The sequence below is a fragment of the Chanos chanos genome, chromosome 14 (genome assembly GCF_902362185.1).
Source record: "Chanos chanos chromosome 14, fChaCha1.1, whole genome shotgun sequence".
Lineage (NCBI taxonomy): Eukaryota > Metazoa > Chordata > Actinopteri > Gonorynchiformes > Chanidae > Chanos > Chanos chanos.
Window position 1 is genome coordinate 12837380 of NC_044508.1, and position 26372 is coordinate 12863751.

The window sequence follows — 26372 nt, forward strand, 5'->3', positions numbered from 1 at the left end:
TGCTAATATGTCATATCTTACTCTTATGATACAGTAAAACCCCATATTCTTGACTTGTTTTGAAAGAGTGAGATGACCTTTCAGTAGGTACTGATATTGCTCCTTTTACTTTGTTGATTGTGTTCCCTGGATGTTTTCATATGCCACTTTCTAATTCGGAACTTACATGTCCCCTAAAGAACTTTCCATGGACACTTGTGATCTGTTGGTTGCCCTGCTCTTGACTTTGGTAGTCACAGGTGTAGAGTCCACAGTCACAACAGTTTCTGTTAGGGTCAGATTAAGGGCATGTGGCTCGATGTGATTGGATGATTCCTAGACGTGACTCACTGCACTCACAGTGAGGAACAAGAGCGTGACTGAGGCCAGCCAACCTACAGAGCATGCTCAGTTAGGAATATCCAGAACGGTTCAGGATAGGAATTTATACATATGACCCTTTTAAGAGCAGAGTATGGACAGAGACATATTTTAGCATCCTCGTGATTAGCACGTAAAACTGTGTTGTGTTTGTTTTACATCAAAGATGTAAGAATGTATTTCAAAGGCTGAGCTAGTCATGGTTAGGCCAAAATACTGTGGACAAGAATGGAGGCAGTCCAGTCTCATCCACTGTGTACTGCCTTTACATATCAATCTCCATCATTATGATTAGACCTTACAGTAGCCAGTCACAGTCCGTGCAGGATAAAGAGATGATTTGTGATTGAGTGCAGGGTCAGAATGGTCTCGATCACAGAGTGAATGTTTGAAGTTATGGCTGCTGTACTAATTCCTTTTATTTGTTAAAGAACAGTTGAATCAGCTAGACAAAGTTTGCTGATTGATTTTTGAAATAGGTTACAGGATGTAATTACCAGATGAAACTATTTGCACCACTGGTTTGCAGTGTATATCTGTAACTGGGATTTGTCTATATGTCCCTTACGTATACTAGGAATTTGTCTGCACCTCTTAGAAAGGGAGCTAGGTCAAGTGTCAATAGAGATTCTATTTATGATCACCTGCACAGTTAGAATGGGGGTATTTTACAGAATGTATGTCTATATCACTCACTCTATATCATATTCTGTTTTCATACAACAAGCATTCAACATTATTCTCACTCAACAGCACTCACAGTTAAAATGGTGATGTAAAATCAGTCATATCTTTATCATTACTGCAATTTTTTGTGAGCTTCCATCCTCTTCTTATGCACAAACACCCTTCATAGACATTTTCTATCTTTTCCCTCTTAGTTTTACTTTGCATTGTACATAAAAAGAAAAAACGGTTGCTGTGAATTGTGTATTATATATATAAAAAAATGTACCCGGTTTGTATCATCTTAAATGGGCAGTAGTTCAATGTCTCTTTTTGAGTGTCGGAATAAAGAGTAAAATGTTTGTGTACACTTAACACATTGTCGGATATCAAATAAATGTGGACTTATGCAACACGGCGAGTGGCCTCTGCTCTTTTCTTTTTAAAAACTCAGCCTGTTGGTTTCAGTACCATTATCCATGCACAGACAATGCAGATGTGTCATGAAAACCAGAGGAGACTGTATGCGTGTACAGGGTGTTTTAACAAAAGCACTTTCCAAATACAGGTGGGGAACAGGCAGAGTTTGGCACACACATAACAGGTGTATCAAAGGCAGATCAAGAGAACAGTCAAAGTACAATCCAAGGGTCAAAAACATGAGAAACAGGTATGTCAGAGACAAAGCAGCAATTGTTGTCCGGGAAACGGACCAAGGAACCAAACACAGGAAAGCAGAGTCACGAAAGGTACACAGACTCAGTAATTCAGAAAACAAGAGACTTTCTAGAGAACATCAGGATGACAATGAATATTTAAAGGTAACAGGAAATGAGTCCATGAAGCAGAAAGAGGTGGCAGTGATAATTGACTGATTAGTGGTCAGGGGAAGCCAATCGTTGATGAGTACATCTGGTTAACCAGGGAAACTGGTGGTTTAACAATATGATTTTAACTTACCACTTTCAGAAAGAATTCTCATTTTAAAAATAGAAAGAAAGAAAAGAATGGATATGATAGTGATTAGTGGGAGTGGTTACAGAGGGCAATTGGCAAGGTAGGCATTTTTAAAACATAAACTTTAAGTTTACACCAAACTTTATGTGGAGGACAGATGGGCCAGGGGTGCTGGATAGAAGAAAGGGCAGATCTCTTTGACATCCTGCTATGACACATACAGACCAACTCCATCCTTCAGACAGGCAGTTCCAACTGAATGTGGTCAAACATAATAACTAAGGTTCCATGAAAAACTGCTATCTGATTATTAGACTGTACTAAACCCATTCTGAAATGAGAATGTGTCTCCAAAAGCAACATTTACTTGACTCAAACCTCGTTGTACTGAATCTCGACTTTCAATCATGAAATAAATTAATGCACGCCAAAGCCGTACTACAGTCCACAGGAGCTGCATCCAATCAAAATATTACAATTGTGCGTTTAAATAAATCGTCAGTGATTCAGTCAAAATTTCAAGTGTTGTTTACAATTGCTTGCACCCTGAGCCATAGAATATTAGTGGAACCTCAAGGTCTCAGATGTTGATTCAGTTTAATTAATCATGGGTCTGTGGGGACACACTTAGCTGTAAAAGTCAGGCAGTGTGAAAACAAAATGTGAATGTGAATGAAATATCACCCTATTGAAAATAAGAAGGCTAAAGAACACACTAGAAATCTCTCTGAGTAAAAAAGAAAATCTAAGAGGGGCCTTGCTGTGTTAACCTAGTTCAGAAAATGTTGTGTATGGATTACTGAATTTAATACGTGTGGACACTTCATCAGTAATTTTAAGTAATGACAAGTTGTAACATGAATACACTCATTACAGATAACGATAAACTCGTGATATTTGTCTCTGTCTCGTATTTATGTGAGATTATAGGACGTTCATCTCTAAGTAGCGCTTGGCGGCACTGTTGACACCGGAGATGATTTTAAATCCGCCCAAATCGTGTGCACTTCCTGGTTAGAAGCCAAGCGTGCCGCATCATCACTTTGGAGTGTCTCAGTAAATCATTGGCAAGTTACAACTTTTGAGTAAGTTAAGATAGTCGTTGGTAGCTGTAAATGACACCTACCAGGCAGATGCATCACTCGTTATCTCTTTGTTGACTCTCGTAGGTCATAAAACATGTATAGCGACACGTTCTATATATTGAAGCTAGAAAGCTAAGCTAGTCACGTAGGCACCACCAGATACAGAATGTTTTTAGAAGCCGTAGTGATTGCTCGTAGCCTTGTCCAGTGTATATGTGTGTATGCAGCTGGGAACAGAACTGCTGGTGCTGTGTGGAAATTCTGGGGAAAAAATGTAGCGTTTAATAAAATTGCGTCAACCAGATTAAGCGAGAAAGACTGAATGCTGGATAAAGCTTTTTTTAGTTTGTGTATGAACATTGTCATGATTAAAGTAAGTGATAGTCCATAACAGATTAGTCACAATGAATGGACACGTTGCTTCATTGCCAGAGAGCAGTGCATTTCCCATTTTAAGTGAATGCAACTATACCTCTTGATAACATCTAACGGTTAGCGTTTGGGTGTCTCACAGTCTCTAGCAAAAATGTTGTCTGCCCTTTCAGACGATGGCCGAAAAGGCTGGACACTCTGTAATTTTGGACCATTCACTCTGGAGTCATTCCCTCTCTCACGAGGTTAATCATCATGCAGGACTGGGTCTGGATAGGTAAGAAACAGCTCTAACAAATCTAACTTAGGCTATTAAGTGGTATATGTAGTTAACCACACAAGTTGTGTATTAAACCCCGCAGTAACCTGCCCAAGCTCATCAAGCTCAAAAATGAGCCATTTAAGTCAAAATGTTCTGTACAAAGTCATACTTTATTCTGTCAGGATCTACATGGATTACAATGCCACCACGCCACTGGAACCTGAGGTCATTGAAGCCATAACAGAGGCATTGAGCAATGCGTGGGGGAATCCAAGCAGTAATCACTTGCTAGGTGTGACCACACTCACTCATGCCTACAGATGCACAAATCAGACTCTTCACAGTTTATATTTGAAAGGGACATTGCTATAGCAATAACTCGGTTTCTGCAAGCACAGTTCTAGCATCAGCCTTTCGATAAGTTCTGATGTTGTATGCAGTCGTTTCGATACACTCACTGAAATGTCTCCCAGTGGACATTCACCTCTAATACACTTATACCAATTATTCAATTATATTTTACTTTATTTCTGCAAGGTGCCATATACACTCAAAAATATATAATCACAAGAGTCTTAGTCATGCCAAAATAAAGAAGATATGGATACAGTCGGTTGCAGGACAGATAATTTAGTAACAGTTGTCTTGCGAATAATGATTTGTTCTCCTATATTAGGTCTGACAGCCAGGGATGTTATAGAGCAGTCACGAGACAGTGTGGCCAGAATGGTGGGAGGAAAGGCAGAGGACATCATTTTTACATCTGGAGGCACTGAGGTGAGAAGAGATTGTTGGTTTGTTTTCTCAGCTCCCATGTTTTGGTAGCACAGGTTGGCTCCGCCCCTGTGACTGAAACCGTAAGTGAAGGAAACTATTGTTGCCTGTTCTCCTGGAGTTCCTGTGTTCACCTCGTCATTCTTTGGGTTTCATCTTGTTTTCTCTGTGTTCCTCAGGCTAATAACCTGGTGTTCCACACAGCGGTGGAGCACTTCTGGAAAAGCAGCGGTTCTGCAGATAGGTCAAGAGAAGAGAGCAGCCAGCCGAACGGGAGAGCCGCCCTTCCTCATATCATTACCTCCAACGTGGAGCACGACTCCATCAAACTAACAGCTGAACATCTAGTTAAGGAAGGCAAGGCTGGTAAGGACATGGCCTTCCAGTAACTTAAGCATTTGACTGCTTAACAGGGCAATATTGTATTGGCTTTAATCAGTGATGCTGATTGTACATGCTCCTGGATTTAGAAATCATCTTGTTATCTCTGCTAACCCAGAACCATCACTGTTAAGCAATTAATCTGTTCACATGGAATCAGTGACCGTTTATTTAATCTATGGAGATAGATTTGAAGGATTTGTTTTTAACAGATGAATAATTTTGTTACAGACTGCAATGTATTGATTTTGTTGGTCTAAGCAGGTTAGATTTGCCTTTCTGAAGGATATGCACTTTAATCTGCCTCTCCAGGCTAAAGAATACAATGTTTTTGACTTTACCACAGATTTGGAAATGATGGTTCAATTCTTTTTTCTTTTTTTTTCTTTTTTTGACTATTTGTAAGTTGTCTGACAGCCACCGGTTGGATTCTTGTTGTAGATGTCACGTTTGTGCCCATTTCCAAGGTGACGGCGCGGGCGGAGGTGGAGGATGTGGTTGCTGCTGTGCGTCCCACCACCTGCCTGGTCTCCATCATGATGGCCAACAATGAGACAGGTGTCATTATGGTAAGGGAAGTGGACCAGTAAGCCCGACACTTTAACTACTGTCAAATTAAATGACATTAAGCATCATACACTGATCGGGTTACCTGGTTTCTCAAACATCGATTAATGTCCTCTGTTGGCGCAGTACAACATGCATACAGAACAACATCATAACTCAGCCACATTATGTGGTTCTCATTGTGTTCTTATGCTGCATTGTTGGATGAGGCGAAAATCTGAACATTTATGTCATTAAAGCTTTTAACTGGCTACAAGTGCTACATGAATCTTTCCACAGCCAATTAGAGAAATCTGCCAGAAGATTCGCTCCCTCAACAAAAACAGGACAGGTCCCAGAATTCTCTTGCACACCGACGCTGCCCAAACGGTTGGCAAGATCCGAGTGGATGCCGGCGATCTGGGCGTGGACTACATGACCATAGTGGGACATAAGGTAAAGCTTGTCCTATATGTTAATATTCTGCTTTTTTATATATAATCTTGTTAGTGTGTGTTGACATGTCTCTCGTATTTGCAGTTTTATGCCCCGCGGGTTGGTGCCTTGTTTGTGAATGGTCCTGGAAGAGCTAGTCCACTATACCCCATGTTCTTTGGAGGTGGACAGGAGCGGAGCTTTAGACCGGGGTACTGTATTAATGTTAAAATTTGTGCTGAAACATGGAAAAGGAGGATCTGTCTTTTAAGAATAAATGACTGTTCATCTGAAATACGGGAACATAATATAACTTCATCTGAAATGTGAGATTGAGAAGCAAATTCAGTTGAAATGTTTCAATATTTGAATTCTTCTTTAGGACTCAGAACACACCAATGATTGCTGGTCTGGGAAAGGTAAATTTACATAACTGACTTTTCTTTTCATTGAAACCATTTAACCATCATTTTATGAAATATCGCAATTTTAATACATGCACATAAGTCGCGGCATTCAGTATTGGTGTGTGTGTGCGCTCTGTGTATTACAGGCAGCTGAGTTGGTACACACAAACCTATCGGAGTATGAATCTCACTTCCTCGACATCAGGTGTTACTTGGAGCAGCGGCTACTGGTAAGTGTGGTTTGTTTGTATGGCCAGAGCCGACTGGACAAAGGCTTCCAGAGATGACCAGTCAAAATGAATCAGTTTAAATGTTACTTGCGAACTCTTTAATGGTATAAAGCACAGTTTTGCATTAATAGCTGAGCATTTAGTAATTGCTTTAGTACATTCATCTCCTTTAAGGCCGTTTTATGAATTTGACGACCGGCTTTTATTTCTCCTCGTTTCTTATTTTTCTTTTCCTTTTTTTTAGGCCACATTTGGAAAAGACAAAATTCGTTTCAACAGCCATTTCCTTGGTTCAGAGACTCTGCCAAACACCTGCAATGTGTCTATTTTGGGCAGAGGACTGCAGGGTGAGTGAGCAGTCTACAACACTAATTATCTTTCGCTTCACTGAACAGGTTGATTGAGGCCTTTCTCCTTCTGTTCTGAGGCTGTGTAACCCTGGTAATCACTCTTAATTGTTGTGCACATACTTCCAGAAGAGATGGCGTTACAGAAATAAATGTAAATGCAGAGAGTCGTCGAACACTTGAATATCTGTAGTAACTTGTCCTCTGCTCTTTTCTGCATCATATTTTGTATACCTGTTTTCCATTATCTGGATGTTTATCTGCTGTTGTGATAACAGCGTCTTTATTTTTCACTCAGTCTTCCTGTGTGTAAAGTGTAAATAAATGGTTTACATTATGGTCCGTAAATGTAATAAGATTTTTATGTGCATGGTGTCTGAAAGTGGGTCAGTGTATAACCCAGGTCATGTGTAAAACACAGAAAGCCTGTGGGGCATTATTAATGAGACCATTGCCCCCCTACTGCTGTAGGTCACAGGGTGCTGTCCACCTGTCGAAGGTTACTGGCTAGTGTGGGAGCTGCCTGTCACTCGGATCGAGGAGACCGGTAATCTGCTGTTTTATCCGCAACATTATCTTTACTTTTACACCAAATGCTTACTTCTAGTATTAGAATATTACACTTGATCCCGAATCAGTTGTTGCAGAGAGTGACGTAGTCACCACTGACAGAAAAAGCTAATGTTATGTTTTTTTATAACCTCCCCCCACCCCCTCCCCACCCGCCTCCGGCCAGGCCTTCCCACATCCTGCTGAGCAGCGGAGTTCCACACGATGTGGCCACCAACGCCATCCGACTCAGCGTGGGACGAGGGACGTCCCGCGAGGATGTGGACATTGTTGTGGAGGACCTGAGAGACACTGTAGAGCAGATAGAGAGAATGAATTAGACAGATACACGGAGAACTTTCCCTTCAGTGTCCCCCGTGGCCTGGAGGTCGCACGGCGAACAGAGACGTCGAACTTTGACAAATAAGGATGATCGCTAGCTTCTCCTTACCACTTGGTTATGTAATAGGTACACAGTTACCAAGTAAATGACATTGCTGAAGCCAGAGCAAGGATAGGAAACCCTACTCATGTAGAACTGAAAGCTATGCAGGCTTTTGTTCCAGGCATTGTCAGACACGGTTAACCGTGGCCTTTGTGAACATCTGAGTACCAGGTGTGTATGATTAAAATTGGACCGAAGTCCTGCATGTATGAAGGGTCTCCAAGAGGAGGGTTATCTACCCCAACGTTCAAGTCTCAGCATATCAAAATTCCCTCTGTTGAAGAGTTCTCCTCTGCCTACTTGTTGTGTCATAGCTGACCAGTGCAAGGAAAATTATATCATGAGAATATAATTTAATTTAGTAATAATTTAAGGAACGACTCTGATCAGTTAATTGCTATTGAAAAGAAGACTCTGACTCATTCAAATACTGCAGATTCTTCTAGAAGAACATATCGTCATTTTTTTTATACATACATTGCTTGTTGACTATACTGCAGTATCAGACTGACGTTAAAGTTGTTCTCCTTAATCAGTATCCTTTTTTTTAAATCCTGAAAATGGGGTTATTACTTTCGTGCCACGACAAAAAAAAATGATCACACTTCCAGTTTTAGCTGTTCTCTCTGATTTTAAGTGATCTTTTATTGAAAGATGTTTTTGATATATTTGTATATATTCCCAGACTCAGGTTGCACCTTGAATCAGCTGAGTGTGTGAATGTGTACAACATGTCAAATAAACTGTTGCACCTCGTACCAATTTAAATGCACTAAAGTATCATTTTGAAATTGAAAGGTGATTCACATATTTATATGTATTTAAATCATGGAAGACTGAGAATTGATGGAATTCTGGGAAGCATGAGTAAATATATTCTTGATGTGAATATGCTATTTTTGATGCAAAATTATTTAAAAGAGCTTATGTATATGATTAGGTCACGAAGCAGTAGCTTGAGATGTGTGGTGCGTTGGAACGGAATTGGTGGTTTCAGTAACAGATGAGATAATGCTTTGGGTATTTCCTTGGAGGACTTTTACTTTATTTTCCTGTTCCAGGTCTGAGCTGATTTCCTCTGAAGAGCACATCATTAAAACTTACCTGATCTACCCAAACATGGCCTGTCTAATCCTTTGTTGTCATTGTATATTACACAGTCTAGCCCATTCAGTCCGAGATCAATATTTTATGCGGATGTGAAAATAAGGTACGCTATTACTATTATCCCTCCTTCCATACACACCTCCCTAACACTCATCTTTAGAGGCAAGTTCTCTTGTTACTTGCTTGGCATGCGTTGGCATGTATGTGTGTTTGCAGCCAGTCACAAAGGCAAGCACCGGACTGTGAGCGGCGTAAGCTTTTGTCAAAGCGGCAAATGCACCGTCTTTCGTTACGTTTACAGCTCACTGCCTCTGACCCGTGGCTCTCCTCTCTTCCATGTGGCCTCGCCGGCCAGCTGGCAGCCGGGGTGGTGTCGTCTTCCATGCCCGGTGTGTGTGTTTCTCTGTGTGTGTGTGTGTGTGTGTAGAGGGAGGCTAGAATGAACTCCTGTAGCCTGCCTCACAGTCAGACTCACCCATTGACTGCGAAGAAGCAGGGAGAGGAAGATGGTGCTCCACAGTGCCATACAAGCAGCACGGTCCGGAGATTTGGACGCCCTAAGAGCACTGGCGTCAGCTGGGCATCTCTCCCCGAGTATTGTGGATGCCCAGGGAGCTGGGCCAGTTCATCATGCCGCTCGCTGTGGGCAGCTATATTGCCTGCATTACCTGGTGACAGAGGCAAGGTTGCCAGCGAATACCAGGGCCCTAAATGGGGCCACACCCGCCCATGATGCCGCCGCAACCGGCCACACCCTTGAGCTACAGTGGTTAGTGGAGAATGGAGGCTGCAATGTGGAGGTGAGGGTTTCCTGTGGTGTTGTGTGTGTGTGTGTGTGAAAGTTTTTTTGGCGTGTCAAAGTGTGTTATAGGTGTTGAAAGCAGTACAAAAAAAATGGAGACAGTGTGTGGTCTCTCCAGACTTTGAATTTCAGAGCCTATGTCTGTGTGTGGGTATTTATCCAGTTTCAAGGCAATTTCCAGGTTAATTAATAATACTTCTTTTCTTAACGCATGTTGAATCATGTGACCAATGTGACTGCAATCGGTTGTGCTCCATCTGTTCCAAATATATCCATTTACATAATCAGAGGTGAGAGAGGTGGAGGGACGTGGGAATGGTGTGAATAGCAGGATTACATCACTCCTTCTCTCCATTTAATCCCTGACTCTTTGTCCCACATCATTGCATGACCACGGTAAGCAGGACCAGATGCTTTTGGACGGGCTCACATTAGCAGCTAAAGCTAGCTGTTTACAGTGGGCCTCAACCCCACTGCCCTTGGAGACCCCCAACCCGAATCTTTCTCACACTAATGCAAACCAGCTCATTCAACCCCAACAACCTCTTCATCTAATTTACAACCATCTGGGCTCAGTTAAAGTTCGTGCTTTAAAGGCTCTTGTTATCGTTCACTAAAAGCGATAACGCCAGGCCAAGTTGGTGGTCTTTTCCTGAGAGTTTATCATAAAGCCGTGTGCAAGTTTTATGCCCCACACCTGCCAGGGAGAGGTCAAAGCAGAGTACGTTTTGAATGATTAATGAACATTTCCTTATCTGATTAACCCAGGATGGCTCTACTAATTCGATTATAGTGGTGGAGTATGGCAATAGTGCCCTTGTGGATGCCTGAAGCTGTATTGGAAAAGGAGAGGTCAATATATGCCAAATATAGGTAAACGTGGAGCCAAATGGACCAAATAACAAAAACGTTTTCTGAGGTGAAATAATACAATACTCTCTCTAAACTGATCTGCACTGAAGGTCATGGTTGGGTTGAAGACCAACTAAATGCAGCACTAGAAATTGTTAGGGTAATAAACCTTTGGAGTAATAAACTACTCTAGTAATAAGAATGTTTTTGGTCCAAGTCTCTTTGAGTTTGACCCCTATTTCCTCTCTAACGTTTTACAAGTGGATAGTGCTGAGCTGTAGTTTTCTTGATAGTGCAGTTATGTGGATCATGGGTGCTCGCTTATGCTCTTCATGGGCCAAAAGCCTTGCTGCTCTATATATAATCAGAGACTGATGTTTAACTGAGAAACAGGTTAATTCCCTCCTCCACCAATCAGCTACATTCAGTGGCTGGTATCCAGTATGATTTTTTAACTTGAAGGCCTAAATTGTTTGCCCTAAGTCTAGATTCTTTACGTTCACTGAAGAAATTTGGAATTTGAGGTGCAAGTCGATTAAATTGCCAAGGATCCTGAAGTAACTCCTGGTCATCTTTTGAATTCTTCGTAAAAATTGTCTCCTAACCTGCATGGTCTATGTGCTATTGATTTTTATTTATTTATTTTTCATTTATTTTTGCCTGTACTTACCTTCTCATTTATAGGATCAAGATGCTGCTGGTGCCACTGCACTCCATCTTGCTGCCCGTTTTGGGAGGGTGAAGGTGGTTCATTGGCTCCTGTCTGTTGGGTGTGAAGCAGAGCCAGAGACAGACTGTGGGGCACTACCTGCCCACTACGCTGCTGCCAAAGGTGACCTCACCTGTTTGAAGCTGCTGGTTGATCAAGCCCCTGGGTAAGACTATATTCTAACCCTCTTCTGTGAACCCTATTCTCACCTATGCTTTTTCACAAGAATGAACAATGATGTGTTTCTACATAGGGTGTCATTGCATCTAGACAAGGCAGTCCAACATTTTGTGGTACTTGTAAATCAGTTTAATGGTTGTAAAAAATGTGTGTTTGATATCATATGATTGGAGCATCACAGGCAGTGAAGTGCACTGAGGTCATCATTTTACAGGATCTTCATAAATTTATTGTTTGTGTAGCTACAAAAGATAAATTTGAATTGTCTTGAACTCAAGCTCATTATGTGATGAGATTTGTCTAACAGAAAGAGTTAAACCACACTCAACCTAAATAAGGCATCAATTCCCTTCACATGAGAACTTGCTTGTTCCACTGACCTAGCTTTTAATGTAACCTCAGTAAAATTAAGCACCCCCTTCAATTTCTCGCTCTTCCTGTTATGTGACCCAGGAAAGAAGGTCCAGGTATACTGTGACTTGGTCATATGACCAGTAGCATGCGTCAGTGTCACTGTGACATTCTCAAATCTACACACCTTAAAACCACACGCGATACCCTCCAGGCACCATGACAACCATAACTGTGCCTCTCAGGTGAAAGGTCTGCATTGAAGTAGGATTTGGAGATGACCTACATTCAGAAAATGCCTATGTAAGTGTCAAATTGAATCAAAAAGCTTTTAGGGAATTGAGTAATGCTTTGGTTCATTTTTCACATTAAGCAACAAAATAAATGCAATGTAATGACTGAAAAACACACATACACAGCACTCAGCATGTTACAGATATCTTCACAAAATAAGTCATTTGCCATTCTCTATGTCAGAAAACAGTCTGTATAGCACTCTCAAAACAAAATAAGAAAAAAATTTCACATTAGTCCTTATTCATCCCACTTAACAGTCTCTTTTGTGTAAATCAATCAGCCTTCCTCATTCTTTCCTTATGTCTCCCATCATTCCTCCCTTCCTTCACACGCACGCACGCACACACACACACACACACACAGAGTTGCTTTAAGCTATAGTGGAATGCCCCTGTGTGAACATGAGAAACCAATGCATGGGTAGTCACACACAGGGAGGGAGGGGGAGAGAGAGGAGAGGGGGGGGGGGGGGGGGGGTCAGACTGTCACGTTGTCAGGTCTTGTCACGTCCATGGTCTAAGGAGTGTGCACGTTAGCATGAAGGGTCACAAAATCACGCACGGCTATTCTTAACCTTCTGTATAATGGATGAGAACCTGTCAGACGGTCACATGTCACAACATGCGAACAAAGACACAGTTTACTACAGTCACTATACGCCACACAACAATTCAGCAAAACGCCTGAATTTAAACTGTCCTTCAGTTCAGTCAGTGGTGAGCTTGAACAACACGTTCATGTACAGATGAAAAATTTAAGATTTCTGTCAGTGGCTTTCAGTAAAGAGGACTGAGATCACAAGATTCAAGGCAAATATTTAAAAACCTACACAGCAAACTGGTCTGTGTTAAAATAACTTTGATAGCGCTTATAATAATGTTTATACTGTCCTAATCTGGACTGCTGTGTGACAAAATAAACAACTTTAGAGTTAATTTAACACACATTTGCTGTGCATTTCTTCATTGCTGTCTGTTATAATCAAACTGTTACATTAATAGCAGTTCAATTTCAGCCAATAAGTCTAATTTTTAACTCCCCTCTGTCCAATCACATCATGTCCAGTTTATGATGTCATTTCTCCTCAGACCTGATGAGGTCATTTCTGTGAAAGGGAGAGTGACACAACAACAAGGACCTTTGACCATGATGAGCTCACACCTTTTGGACAGCAGTATGTAGTTGGATAGGACAAAAGTAATGACATCACCTGAACTTTACACCAATCCTGTATAATTAACAAAAGGGACTCCTGGTGTGTTTTTAAGAGAAATGAGGGTTTGTGATTCTCTCAAGAACGAAGTCTCATGTATAGAGGGAAAAAAAAAACAGCATTCACCTTATATCACCATACTTCCAGTTTATATTCAGAGTATCCTGTTTTTATTAGCCTGTATTAAGACACTAATATTTTATTACGGAAAATATATACTAGACGTACACTGAATATTGCAGAATGTCTTTAACACATGTTTAAATTATGATTGGATCAGTGAGGTGGTTCTCACATTGCTTACCACACAGGTTGAATGAGTGTGCGATGAGGACACGGCTAAGGGAAATGGATGAGCAGTGAAGTGTACAGATGGGGAGGGTTGATTGCAGCTATACAGATAAAGGACAGATGATAGCAAATCTGAGATAGTATTTAATATATCTGTTTAAATAGTAATTCTATCTGCCTGACACATTACTCCGGCAGAACTGGCGACATGCTCTAATTGACACAAGTATTATGCTATTAGTATGATAGCTTACTGTGGATTTAATTTAAATCTATTTAAAGGGTATTATTTAAACTTGGGATAACAAGCAATTCATCAGTAATGAAGGCCGAATGATTTTCAGATGTTTTAATTTCTGAAATATAACCCAGGTTTTATTTATAGAGTTTATGAATGGTTAGTAATCAGGAGACCCTCTCGGGATTGCCGTTCCGCTCTTCACCTGTGTTTGGCTTTTACCTCAGGTGTGTGAACCGACAGACAGGTATAGGTGCCACGCCACTATACCTGGCCAGTCAGGAGGGTCACCTGCATGTTGTGGAGTATCTGGTGAAAGACTGTGGGGCAGATGTTCACCTGAGAGCCCACGATGGGATGACTGCTCTCCATGCTGCTTCACATATGGGCCACTATGCCCTGGTGGTCTGGCTGGTGAGTTATACACACACACACACACACTTTTGCCAGAGTGGAGAACTGCCCTCAGCAACCTTCATTTACCTTCTCTATAGTGTCAGTCTACCACCGCTGGTATAGTTCTGTTGAATTCTTTTGTACCCCACAGGCTTCCTTCACAGACATCAGCCTGTCCAGTCAAGATAAGGAGGGCGCAACTGCCCTGCATTTTGCTGCCAGCGGGGGGCACCATCGCATCCTTGAGAGACTTCTTCGCATGGGGTCAAAGGTCATTAAGGACTACTGGGGTGGAACCCCACTGCACGATGCAGCAGAGAATGGAGAACTGGAGGTGAGCCATGGTTTAATATCTGAGCCAGACTTACAAAAGCCTTCAACAAACATTAAGATTATTAGCACAAACAAACCAGTAGCATGACTAACGACTGGTGCTTGCCAAACACCTTAACTAATCCACTCTCGTGTTATTGTTTTTCATGAGCTAAATATTTGTGTACATGTTAAGGATTTAATAAATCTGGTCTCTTACATTTTAATTTGTTACAAACACAACTTGATCCAAAGCTTAATTGCAGAGTTTAAGTTTAAGGTATGGTTGCGGTTTTCTCATATCCCACAGTGCTGCAGAATCCTCCTGGCCAATCAGGTCAGTCCATGGGAACGGGATGTGGACGGATTCACAGCAGCAGATTTGGCAGAGTACAACGGACACTATGACTGTGCCAGATACCTTCACTCCGTTGAGCTAAATGTAAGAAAGGCCAACATGGTTACAGTTCATTCAGACTGATCTGTGCTAATAATGCTTACACTGATTTCGGCTGTTTAAACTCTGTTTTTACTGGAAAGATACGCTTGGAAGGATAGATATTACTGCACTCCATATTCATCGAATGATAAAACCACAATAAGTTTTCAGTCCAGTTACGCCCTACCATCCGGAACTGTTGAACTTTAAAACTGTAGGAGAGAGCTGCTGAAGACAAATACAATAGACAAATATTCTTTTGTAAGCATAATGTTATATTTGGATTATTATGCCTCGAATACATCGGCATTACAGCTAGATTCAACACAGAGCGGTCATCTAAGCTTAGCCATGAGATTTCTTTGTAATTTTTTTTTATGTTTATCATAACTACAAGTTAGCCCTGCTATTGAATTACTTTGCAGAGTGTTTTACTTTAACTCACTGTTCTTACAGGGTTATCCAATTTGTGCTGTAGAAAACAGTGTGTGTCAAAAGCCGTCGGAATAATGAACTGGATTAGCCTGCATTAAATCACAACAAGCCAAGAACACTTCAAAATAGCACTAGGTCATGCGTCATTCTCAAAAACCACTTCATGCGAAGTTGAAGCTTTCTGTCTTTTTTTACGTCTTTGTTATCAGTCACACTTCATATTTAAAACAGAGCTTGAGATGTAAAGTCACCATCTAGTTACCCCCACTCATGGACTTCAAAACCCCCACACGCCCGGTTTGACTGACGTCTCTAATCCCTGTGAGAGGTAGTCAGAAAGTAGACTGAGATTTGGCGAAAGATAGTGGACTGCAGCCTGTCATGCAGCACCAGTTTTCAGATGACTGCAGTAAGAGGAGGTTTAGCGATCTGAGGACAGCTAAGCTCAGATCAAAGATAAACTCTTTTGTTCAGCGTGGTAAGCGAGATGCTCCTTTAATTTAGGGTCAATGCGGTGATGTAGTAGGACAGGGCACTGTCTCGGAAAATTGACTGTGTATAGAAACTGGGTGTATGCTACACAGAGAAGGTAGAGTGATATGTGTATCTGACTCATTTCACTTCTATTGTCTCTTAAGACTGACCTTACTTTTACTTTTGTACACTTTTGCCCCTTTCTGTATCATTAACTCTGTAATAGTCTCAAGGTTACAATACTGATAAAAAAAAAAAAAAAGTGTCCCTGATCGCACTGAAAATTGTAATATCTTGTTAACCAGAGCATATCTCTGCTGTTACTATATAACAGCATGATTGACACTTAACATAAAGCGGACTCTCTTTAGCCTTTTCAGTTTAACGTGTGAGAAGTTCCAAGTAATATCTCTCAAAAGTAAATTAATAAGTTGACAGTTGTACAGATTTTTGAAGCATAACTCTCAACTGTTGCCGGTGCTATATGTCATAAATGTATGCAAAATCTGAAATTTATGTCTAAAATGTCCCCCAGTACAGCACACTCGGGTGCTAAGGGAGCTCCTAACAAAATAACACACATGAATAATCTCAAATCCATATGGACAGTTCTGAGAAGAGCTGAATATTATCTATTGACATATAAACATAATGAGATATGTAATAAATCCTGCCTGATGGCAAGGAAACCTCTGTAAAGTTTATTGGTTATTCAGCTGCACATTCAGAGATGCTGTTGCGCAGAACACATTCCTCTGTTTTCTAGTGTAAGCAAAATCTAGGTTAAAGCAAGTTCATTTCCAAGCTGGAGTTCAAGATGGAATTCTCATTCACTAACTAGCTTCCTTTAAACATCAAAGCTCTTCTTTGAAAGCTAAATTCTTAAATCCTTAAAAAGTTATATCGGTAGTTAATGTTTTTTTTTGTAACTCTAATCTAAGAGGAATTAATCATTTTCAACTAATGATCTTCATAATGTTTAGGCTAAATTGTACTGTATGTACATTTGAGAATCCGGTCTACGCGTTGTATAAATCTCAGCCACTCTTCCTCCATCCACTTGATGTCTCGTGATGTCACTGAGAAATTAGCAGTCCACTTATTCTGTTCAGACAACTTCGGCTGCGGTTTCACAAGGACTTTATGAAGCATAGACCCCCAGTCTAACAACACGTGTGTTGATTACATCATCACCTGTTCTTTTGAGTTTTGAGTTACTTTAACGTTGTACAGTAATGAAAGCAGCAAGTCAACATGATCATTAATAAATTAAGAGCGCAGCATTCATATCCTCATGCACAGTGGATGACAGTGAAGAAGCAGCGAGCTTTGAGGCGCGACGTTGTTACGTGCCAGAAACAATCCACCCCTGTCTTAACAACGGAGGAGCTAATTAGCGGTAGCGACCAGCGTAGCATCGGATGCGTGCTGCAGGCACCACACTCCGGGGGGCTATCAGTTACCTGCTCTCCTACCTGTGGCTCGGGTAGTGGGGCCAGGAGGCCGTGCTGGTTACGGTATCCACAAGGGTCTGGTTTCAGGGTTTTCACTGTTCCAGTACTTGGAACCGGAAACCCAATCTAGCACAGAGGTTAGAGAGCAGGATGTTTGTTGGCTCTGAACGTGCTTTTGATTGTATGTCATGTACTGACTTATTTTTTTCAGAGTTTTTATTTTCCACCATCTTTTATAACCAGAGGTGAAAATATGAATGTAATTTGTTGTATATAGTCATGCTGAATTTCTCTCCACCTGAATTGCGAAATATTGTTCATCTGTTTATCTTTGCACATATTTTCTTGGAAAAAAACACACTCTACCAAAAGCCAGAAATCCCAGCGAAAGTCAGAAATGAATCAGTCATAATGCTCCACTCTTATAGAATTACTTTGGTTCTAACATAGTGTTTGCTTGCTGTTAGAGGGTACCTAGGATAGTTCCATTACTGATAACCCCATATTATAATTATGGCTGAGGTGTGCTCAGAGGACTGGCTTTACAGGGTCTTGAAACAATTCGTGGACGTAGTATGTGTTTCACTTTAACTATACTCATTGTTACACAGAGAAATGAACACTGCACTGCAACATTTCAATTATACCACCTTTACTGGGTGTTGCTTGCCTCAAGTGTTTTGTGTCTTTAATGGTACTGCCTCACAAAGTAGACCTCTATTAATTATGTATTCTTCTGGGTCACATTTTTGTGAGTGCCCATGTAGTTTAGAAGGTTTTGTTACTGTCTTTTATGTTTGTCTGTGCTCCATTAGGGTGGTTGTAATGGATTGCTCTGGCCGAGACCTAGAGGGTTGCGTGCTAGGCATTTCCTTGTGTTTTGGTTTAGTCCCAAAGAGGTCAGCCTCTTTCAGGATAAGCAGCCGTTCAAAGCGTGAGCACCGTTCCCTGGGACAGCTGCAATCAAATAAACACAGTGTGGTTTATTTTACAACACATGTCCATGACTTCCCCCCCATTTCCTCACACACAGTGAGGTCCAGGTCCAGCTGTCTTAAATGTGTCTCAAAAGGGCACCCATAGAATCTGGAGCTTCTTCACAACCCAAACTCACATTCTAGAACATTACAAGAGGAACACTCTGAAAATTCTGGAATATGAGTGAGCTAATTTCAATGGTGAATGTTTTTTTCTGCACTTGATCAAATTTTTGTAAGAAATCTCCAGTAGGAACAACCCAGCATGAACGTGCTTAAATACGGTTCTCAAATCACTTGAAAGGTGTCCATTATCAAGTATCCAATAACCCCATTCAGTAAGTAATCAAAGGAATAAAGTTGCGGTTTAGCCACAAGAGGGTGCAAAATCTATTCTCCCTTAAATTCACTTGACAGCCTAGTTTAGTTGCGGAACATGAAATTCATGTAACAGGCCTATTTATAACAAAATGGCCAAATGTATATTCACCTTCACTGATCAAGTATTGTAACCAAAAGCTACTTGCACTTTTAAACATGCAGTGGTAAAACTTCTACCCGAAATATGACAAGAGCTAGATGAGCTGGAAGGACACGTGGTGTGGAGTGAATTTTTGGATACGTTTATCTGAAATATAGCCCTGATGCACACACTATGGCAGGAGGCTGTTGAAAAGATTTGTTTGTTGAGAGAAAAGGTTAACCTCAATATGGGCATTGGTCACTAAGGTGAGGGTTACTAGGTCTTATACACAAAGAGTAAACAGCCAACCAGACAGACAGACAGACAGACAGATAGATAGATAGATAGATAGATAGATAGATAGATAGATAGATAGTTTTCTAAGACACAAGGAAGAGCAAACATGCATTTATTTTCCAAAAGAGACAACTATAATATCAAACATTGTAACTGCAAGAGTACTGACATTTTATTTGTGGATGCAACTTTGTGTGACTACTGTGGCGAGTGAGGAAACACATCAATTAAAGAACAGCCAGAACTTGTCAAAACAACAATACCACAAATGCCAAATGGTCCATTTAGTTTTCATAAATGAGTTTGGCAGAAATAACTCTCTGTTTATTCACACTTTCTACACAAACGTTTTCTTTTGCACAGTATAAAAGCATTTGTGAGTACTCTGTGGATATTGTGAGTTGATTCATCACAGACCTTGTGTCTACCAGGTGTGATTCTCCACAGATGTCTACCATTTCAGATAACGTTCATGGTCCAGATCTCTGACAAGTCAGTGGAACCTCTTTATTCAATGGGTGTGAGTGGAAAAAGGCACCTGAATGAGCTGGATACAGTGTCTTGTTCCTGGCTGATTTGACAGTCTTCCGCTGATATCTTTTCCTTCCATGGCACTCCTGCTTGTTTGCTTGTGGCCATTGGTTTGTCCCCTCATTAGTCGCCTTGCCGGCCACCCAATCCGTTGTGTGAATTATTAAGTGCATTCTCCTATCAGAGTTTATTGTTTATTGCATGCTGGTTCTTGGGCAGTGGTTTGCTAATGGTTTAAAACAGATTTGGGTTCTGAACTTAAAGACCCAGTGCCAAGCATCTCAGCTCAGCAATCAGAACGTGTTTGGATATCTCTCAGAAAACATCTAGAAGAGAGAAGTTTGTAAGTGACACTTAGCTCAGAGGTTATGCTTCTATGTGTGAAGAGATGTGTATTTGTCATCGCAGTTGGTTGTTTGAAAGGGGATTAAACGGTTATAATGTAATTTGACTTTGGGAATTGTGGTAAGTCCATTCAAAGTCACTAATGAAAATACTTTTTGCAATGTGTCAGCTAAGGACTACTTCCTTTGGTTACACAAAGATTCAGGATTTCAGAATCCTTTGGGAATGTAGTGATGAAAATGTAATGATGATGAAAAGTTCTTTCATGTTTGATTTTTTTTTTTTTTTACTTTTAATGCTTTTTAAAAGATGTCTCAGATTTTGAAGTGGAGTTCACAGTTCATCAATCAAAACTGAACTGAAATTTTACCATGTGTTTTGTAAACTCTGCTTGTGAGATTATCCATTTAGTCAGTTTAATACATTTACAGCAAAGAAAAAAATCTAATGCTGGTTTGCTTTTCACATCAGTTCACTATGATTATTCTTTGGAATGGTTTAAATATCTATTGCTTTAATGACTTTGAATTTGGATACTGAAATGATCATACCTAGCTTGTTATATTTTAGGTGTACCTATCTATTTACATTTCACAAGAGCATTCTGCCGAGGCAAATGAGTGTTTTAATCTAATTAAGCAAAAAAGCCTTTGTACTCAGCTGTCCCTTAGTGAGACAGGAAGAATTCAGTGTGTTGTGGTGTTTGTACATCGTCTTAAAGTAACTTGTTCACATTACCACACCAAAAAGATTTCCCAGTCTTCTGAAAAATCTGTTTGGTGACAGAGTTTTAATCTTGTAGTTTTGATGCGTGAACATTTACTTGTGTCATCATTTAAGTTATGCTGTCTGAGTTATGCACAGTTTATGGTGCGTGCGGGTGAATGAGTGCGCGTGTGTGTTCAGTATTTGAAGTGGTAAAGACAGGTAATGTTAACGTAAAAATGAGGATGTTGTTCTACAAAATGGTGTCGACTGAATATTTACATTTTGCTTTCGACTGTTTTACACTGTTAATTGAACTTGTACATTCCTTGGGATCGTTTATTAACCTATAAACAAACCCAGATAATATATAGTCTCGTCATACTGAAAAACCTGGAGCGTTAAAACTGAGATTAGAGACCTGAAAACATTTCCACCAACTCCCCCTCAATTTAAACATGGTTAAACACACTAGTCAGTGTGAATTGATAAGAGCCGTGAATATGAAATGTATCACCAGCATTTGCTTGACTTCCAAAAACTGAACGGTTGTAAGATATATAGAGTAAAACGTAGTGCCCGGTACGTGTCCAGTATATGTATTGTTTGACCAGTACAGTCATGGGCTCTGACACCACGGTGACGTTTATTTTTTATGCGCTTCTTGGCCATTTTATGTTCGAAAATTTATTTTGTGTCGTTCATAGTTGAGTTATCCTGCTTCAGGATGTAGTTATTAATGGTTTCGAGATGAACTCTCACAAAAACTGAAAGTAGTTTCAGTTTTTGTGAGATAACCATCACACAATATGTACATCATTTGTGCACTACTGTAGTTGTAGCAACCGTGTTTCTTTCTTGCAGCGTTTCTCAGTTTGTTCTGAGCCCTAAGCATTGTGGAATGTGGACTGGTTGAGTAGACTTAAAATTTCGTATAATTGTAGCTTACTGTGTCCTCTTTTGTCTATGCATAACAGAGGCTTCTGTCGATTTATTCGGCTCCGGGAAACTGCCTAATTCTCTCACCGTACCTAATACCACTTAAACAACGCAGTATACTCACTCGGTTCATTGGAGATTTCTCTTACTCCCTCTCTGTCAGTATTTGTGTGGCATGTGAGGTATAGTGGTGGATCAGCAAACGGAGGGATTAGACCATCCACTGCGTGAGCACGAGAAAAATGGAGCAGATGAAAACCAAATGTGCCGCTATGGCCACTGGCTTTAATTATAACCGCTCGCAGGAGTAGATGCGGTTTGGTCGTGAGCTAGGATGTTGAACCATTGTGAGAAGGTCATGAAGGCATTCCATTCTATTCCCGTCTCTCCCCCGCCCGTGTTTATCTATTTATGAATTGCACAACTTCTGGGAAGTTTATGCACGCGCGAGCCCGTGCGATGTCACAGCATATTTCGTGCTGCTTGGACATCAAAGTGCCGCGCGAGAGGAAACGACGAGGACCACCTGGTGGAGACAAAGCACACCAGCATGCTGCAGCGTATCATCGTTCCCTTTGATGTCAAATTTTTTGTTTAAAGCGTCCTTGGAGAGCCACATTTGATATGCACTGTGCATGGAGTGCATTATGATGTTACAGGTTCATTAAGGGGGATATAAATGTTTCCATATATACTTCATCCTTCCAACAGTGGCGTGAAATGTGCCCAGAGCAGTTAAAACTTTCAGCCCTTTTCCTTCCTGTTGAAGTACTGAGATTGTTTTGCTTCTTAATTGATATATCAAATATAACACTACTTTTAAGATTATATGCTGTATATTTTGACTTGACTGTGATGAGTGTCACGCATTATCTCTAATCATTTTTAGTAGCCTACCTCCCTCACAGAAGGTCCCACATAGTAAAACTAAATGATTTGAACTCTGATAGAAGTGCCTTACATGTAAAGCTCACTGTATCAAATCGAATCAGATCAAAATTAACCATGTCCAGCTGAGTGAAAAATATTCTAACCAACTTAAATCAAGTATGTTGAATCAAGGAGACTTATTTTATATCCTTTATCATGGTTCTAGCCCTGCACTGCAGGTAAACCTCTGGAGGAGATCTGCCCCAGTGTGGATGAGGAGAGAGAGAGGCATTGTGTGGCGTGGAAACCAAGTGCAGAGGATTACTACAGAAACATCAGCAAACCACACACCCAGATGGACAGCCTAAAGGTTTCTTCTATTCACTCAGTTTCTCTGAAAGAAGATTACATAACAGTTTATCCTGTTCTAATGTTCTAAAATGTACTGGCAGTCTGTATTTTAACTTCTGAACAGTTTACTTGAACAGGATGCAGCCCAGTATAAGTGAATTAGATCTCTCTGAAATAAGATCTTGTATTTTTTGTTTTTTTTCCCCATCTGTTCAGCACCCAGACACTGAAGACACCCCCCAAGCACATTATCCTCTTCCCTCCTCAACCCCTACTCCACCCACAGCTCCACCCGGGTGGACGTCGTCCAGCAGCATCCAACATGTCCAAATGGCCACAACGGGTGAGAACGTGTGGGAAAAGTTTTACTCTTTGCGTGTTTTCCATGTTTTCTTGACTTCTGACAAGAACTTTTGGGAACTGAAGTCACCACTGACTCATCGTTTCTCAATTCCACTTAATTACTTGATTCCACTTTTGTGAACTGGGCTAATCAGGCAGTGTAAATATGATCAGAACATGATTGGAAACAGATGAGGGCAACAAATAATGTCTTGTTTCTGTTTGTCATTGCAGTGGTGAAGAATTTTCGAGCTGGTGAAAATCCAAGCAAACCAGTACAGGATGGGCCAAAACCCATTTTGACCAGTATGAAATTTGGAAACATGAAATCCATTACATCTTTAAAGGAGTCTGGAATCTCAAACACCTTCACAGGACAAGCTGTAAACACATCCATTTCCTCTTATTGGTGTTAGTACATTAGATAAACACACTAAAAATATACCATTAAATTTGATTTTCAACTCCCATTTCTTTTTCAGAATAAAATGGTGGTTTTACCTACAGAGGAGGCTAACTTGTCTGACATTGACTACCTTGTGCCTACCCATGATGAGAAAGGCAGACCCATTGCTGAATGGAAGAGACAAGTGATGGTACGTCAACTACAGGCAAGACTGCTTGATGAGGAAGCTCAGCGAAGAAAGGTAAAGCATTGGTTAAAAGTAAAGTGAGTTTTAAATCTCTGTCCTTTCATTGTATAGCAAATAAATGCAGCAGTCATTGTAAAGTAAATAATGTGTTTTTGAATGATTTATTATCAACATCAGTGTTGGCACTTGATGTCTAATTAGGTATGCTAATCTGATCCTCTATACTCAATGCTCCACACTTTGTCAGGTGATGTCAACGATCAAAAGAAACCTTGATAGAAATCTGTCAGATCTGTAGATTTTGCAAAAAGATTTGACAAAAAGATCTGTAGATTTGGCAAAAAGATTTGGCAAAAAGATCTGTACTCAGATCTTTTTGCCAAACCTGAATAGAAATGCACTTATGAAACAATACTTTTATCATGACTGTAGTTTATTACAAATATTGGTTTCCTCATCTTTCACAGGAGAATGGGAACAGATATGCCAAGATGGATAGTTGGAGGTTCTCCCATGCTCACAATGCCATCTTGGGCCCATTTGGAGAACTGCTTACAGAGGATGACCTCATTTACTTAGAGAAGCAGATTGAGAGTGTCTCCATGCAGAAGAACTGTGAAGGTTATGAACTTGAGCTTGCTCGTTTAGCCGAGGAACTCAGGAACATCCTGCCAGCCCCAATTGTTAACATCACAGTTAATACACAATACAGAAGCCCTGACACACAGGTTCCTTTGCCTGTTTGGTGTAATCGTATCTCAGGCATTGTCAAGAGCATGTCCCTGCTCATGACCAACCTCACAGACCTGCCTTACTGCAAGATGCCCAATACTGACCTGGTGTCTGTTTTCTCCCAGACTTCTGAGAGGCTGAACTCAGGCAGAAGAGAGAAGATTGAAAATGAGATCCAGCAATTTGGGGTGTCAGTCCGTAACCTGAAGTCTAATTTTGAGAATCAGAACTCTCCTTTCTCCAAGGATTCTGAAACAATGGAGAAGATGTCAGTCCAGGAAGAGAGCTCTGCTGAGAATGGACCTAAGGAGGCCACCAAAGATGATGACCAAGCTCCTGAGACTGATCAAAGCAATGATTCGGGCATTGATTATGATGGGTGCATCACTGATGTCATGGAGAGCACAAGTTTACGTAAGGAACGCATTGTGGTCTTGTTCCTGGGTCACTGGAAGAAATCAGCCTATGCTGTGACAGTGAAGAATGCCCAGCGAAAGCAGAGCTTGGACAGTCTGGAGACGCCCCGAAAAGCTTCTGCTGAACGTAAAGCCAGCTTGAATATCTCTGAGAAGAAGATCATGGAGAATGGATCTTTGGGACACTTCTTCAAGCAGCGGAGTGCAATTAACAAGATGATTGGTAACTGGAGAAGTATGATTTCTATCGTACCCTCACGACAGATCCGGCGACTCAACAGGCAGCAAGCCCTTTACTCTCCTGAACAGTTTCTACCACGAGTGGATGGAGCACCTGTTGACTATGACACCTTGACTCTTGACCTGTTCATGCTTGGATATTTCCATATTCTAGAGCTAGATTTACCACCTGATGAGAGGAAGATGAGACACCTTCTGTGCTTTGAGGTGTTTGACCATGTTGGCCGCTTCACCTGGGAAACAGTGCGAGACTTCCACAGGGCAGTTATACAGGACATTGAGGCTGGGAATCGTGAATGGAAGGATGGATTTGAGGATATCAAGCTTCAGTTCTTTGGTACAGCCTCTAGTCAGACAGAAAATGCCAACCAGGAAATAAGTCCACCAACCAGGTCTGTGCCCAAAGTCATTGTTCAGACCCCAACTCCAGATGAGGGAGATTTTCTGAAAAATGGAACAGACATCTCCAGCTTCAGTAATGAAGAGATCTGTAGATACATTGACAGAAGTTTTGCCTTCTGGAAAGAGAAAGAAGCAGAAATTTTTGACTTTGAATAATTTCTTTCTCATTTTTTGATATTTTTGTACATATTGATTTGTATATTTTCTGTCACCATACCCCCATTTTGAAGTAATTGGATGTCCTGCGAAGCTTTTCTGTCTTGAGTTTGTTTTTCTGAGTGTTTTCAGCGCAAGAGTAGGAAAAGTTGTAGATAAAGTGTGCCTTGGAAAATATGCTTATTGTGTAAATTGTATTATTGATAGAACTTCAAGATATCCTTCTAGTTGTACCCTAATATTTTTAAGAGATCATTTTGAGGGGTGTAATCTAAAACACTAAAATAAATTTGACCAACTGTTCATTACTTTTGATTTGCAGAATGTTTGTCCTACTTTAAAATGATCGTTCATACACTCAGACAAAAATGTAAAGCTGAATACTGTGTTCTATTATACAGGTCTAATCACAGGACAATTCTGTGATAATAATTTAAATAATTTAAATTTTCTGTTATATCCAGGGGGGACATCTGAGGCCTATGAACATCATAACCCTAGTGATGAGGTGTCACATGTTTTGGTGGTGATGTAATTTGCTGTACTAAGCATCTGTTTTCAGTAGTTGACGACTGTAATGATTGAAAGAAATATCATGTGACTGTCCTTAGTGCATGTGAGTGTGTGTATGTATGTCTTTAAGAGCA

The 26372-nt window shown here is 40.7% G+C and overlaps 2 protein-coding genes across 2 annotated transcripts; both read left to right on the plus strand.

Annotated features, from left to right (window-relative positions):
* Positions 1–1685: 1685 nt before the first annotated feature.
* scly (selenocysteine lyase) lies at positions 1686–8090 on the plus strand. The gene is made up of 13 exons (XM_030791078.1): positions 1686–1775; positions 3614–3717; positions 3885–3994; positions 4379–4479; positions 4656–4842; positions 5299–5426; positions 5704–5859; positions 5944–6050; positions 6221–6257; positions 6392–6475; positions 6720–6822; positions 7294–7369; positions 7559–8090. The coding sequence occupies exons 1-13, from the start codon at positions 1686–1688 to the stop codon at positions 7710–7712; spliced, it is 1437 nt and encodes a 478-aa protein (XP_030646938.1). The 3' UTR covers positions 7713–8090.
* Positions 8091–9429: 1339 nt separating this feature from the next.
* On the plus strand, positions 9430–25725 carry espnla (espin like a). The gene is made up of 10 exons (XM_030791079.1): positions 9430–9723; positions 11262–11452; positions 14084–14270; positions 14404–14586; positions 14875–15006; positions 22720–22863; positions 23061–23187; positions 23421–23569; positions 23669–23833; positions 24247–25725. Exons 1-10 carry the CDS (start codon positions 9430–9432, stop codon positions 25723–25725), a joined length of 3051 nt encoding a protein of 1016 aa, XP_030646939.1.
* The last annotated feature ends 647 nt before the right edge of the window (positions 25726–26372 follow it).

Excerpts from the sequence above, each read along its gene's own strand:
- scly (XM_030791078.1), top strand. The coding sequence starts at position 1,686 with ATGAGAAACAGGTATGTCAGAGACAAAGCAGCAATTGTTGTCCGGGAA. Across the intron at positions 1,776-3,613 it reads GGAAAGCAGAGTCACGAAAG|ACGATGGCCGAAAAGGCTGG; the intron begins GTACACAGACTC and ends CTGCCCTTTCAG. Across the intron at positions 7,370-7,558 it reads CACTCGGATCGAGGAGACCG|GCCTTCCCACATCCTGCTGA; the intron begins GTAATCTGCTGT and ends GCCTCCGGCCAG.
- espnla (XM_030791079.1), top strand. The coding sequence starts at position 9,430 with ATGGTGCTCCACAGTGCCATACAAGCAGCACGGTCCGGAGATTTGGAC. Across the intron at positions 11,453-14,083 it reads CTGGTTGATCAAGCCCCTGG|GTGTGTGAACCGACAGACAG; the intron begins GTAAGACTATAT and ends CTTTTACCTCAG. Across the intron at positions 15,007-22,719 it reads TTCACTCCGTTGAGCTAAAT|CCCTGCACTGCAGGTAAACC; the intron begins GTAAGAAAGGCC and ends TCATGGTTCTAG.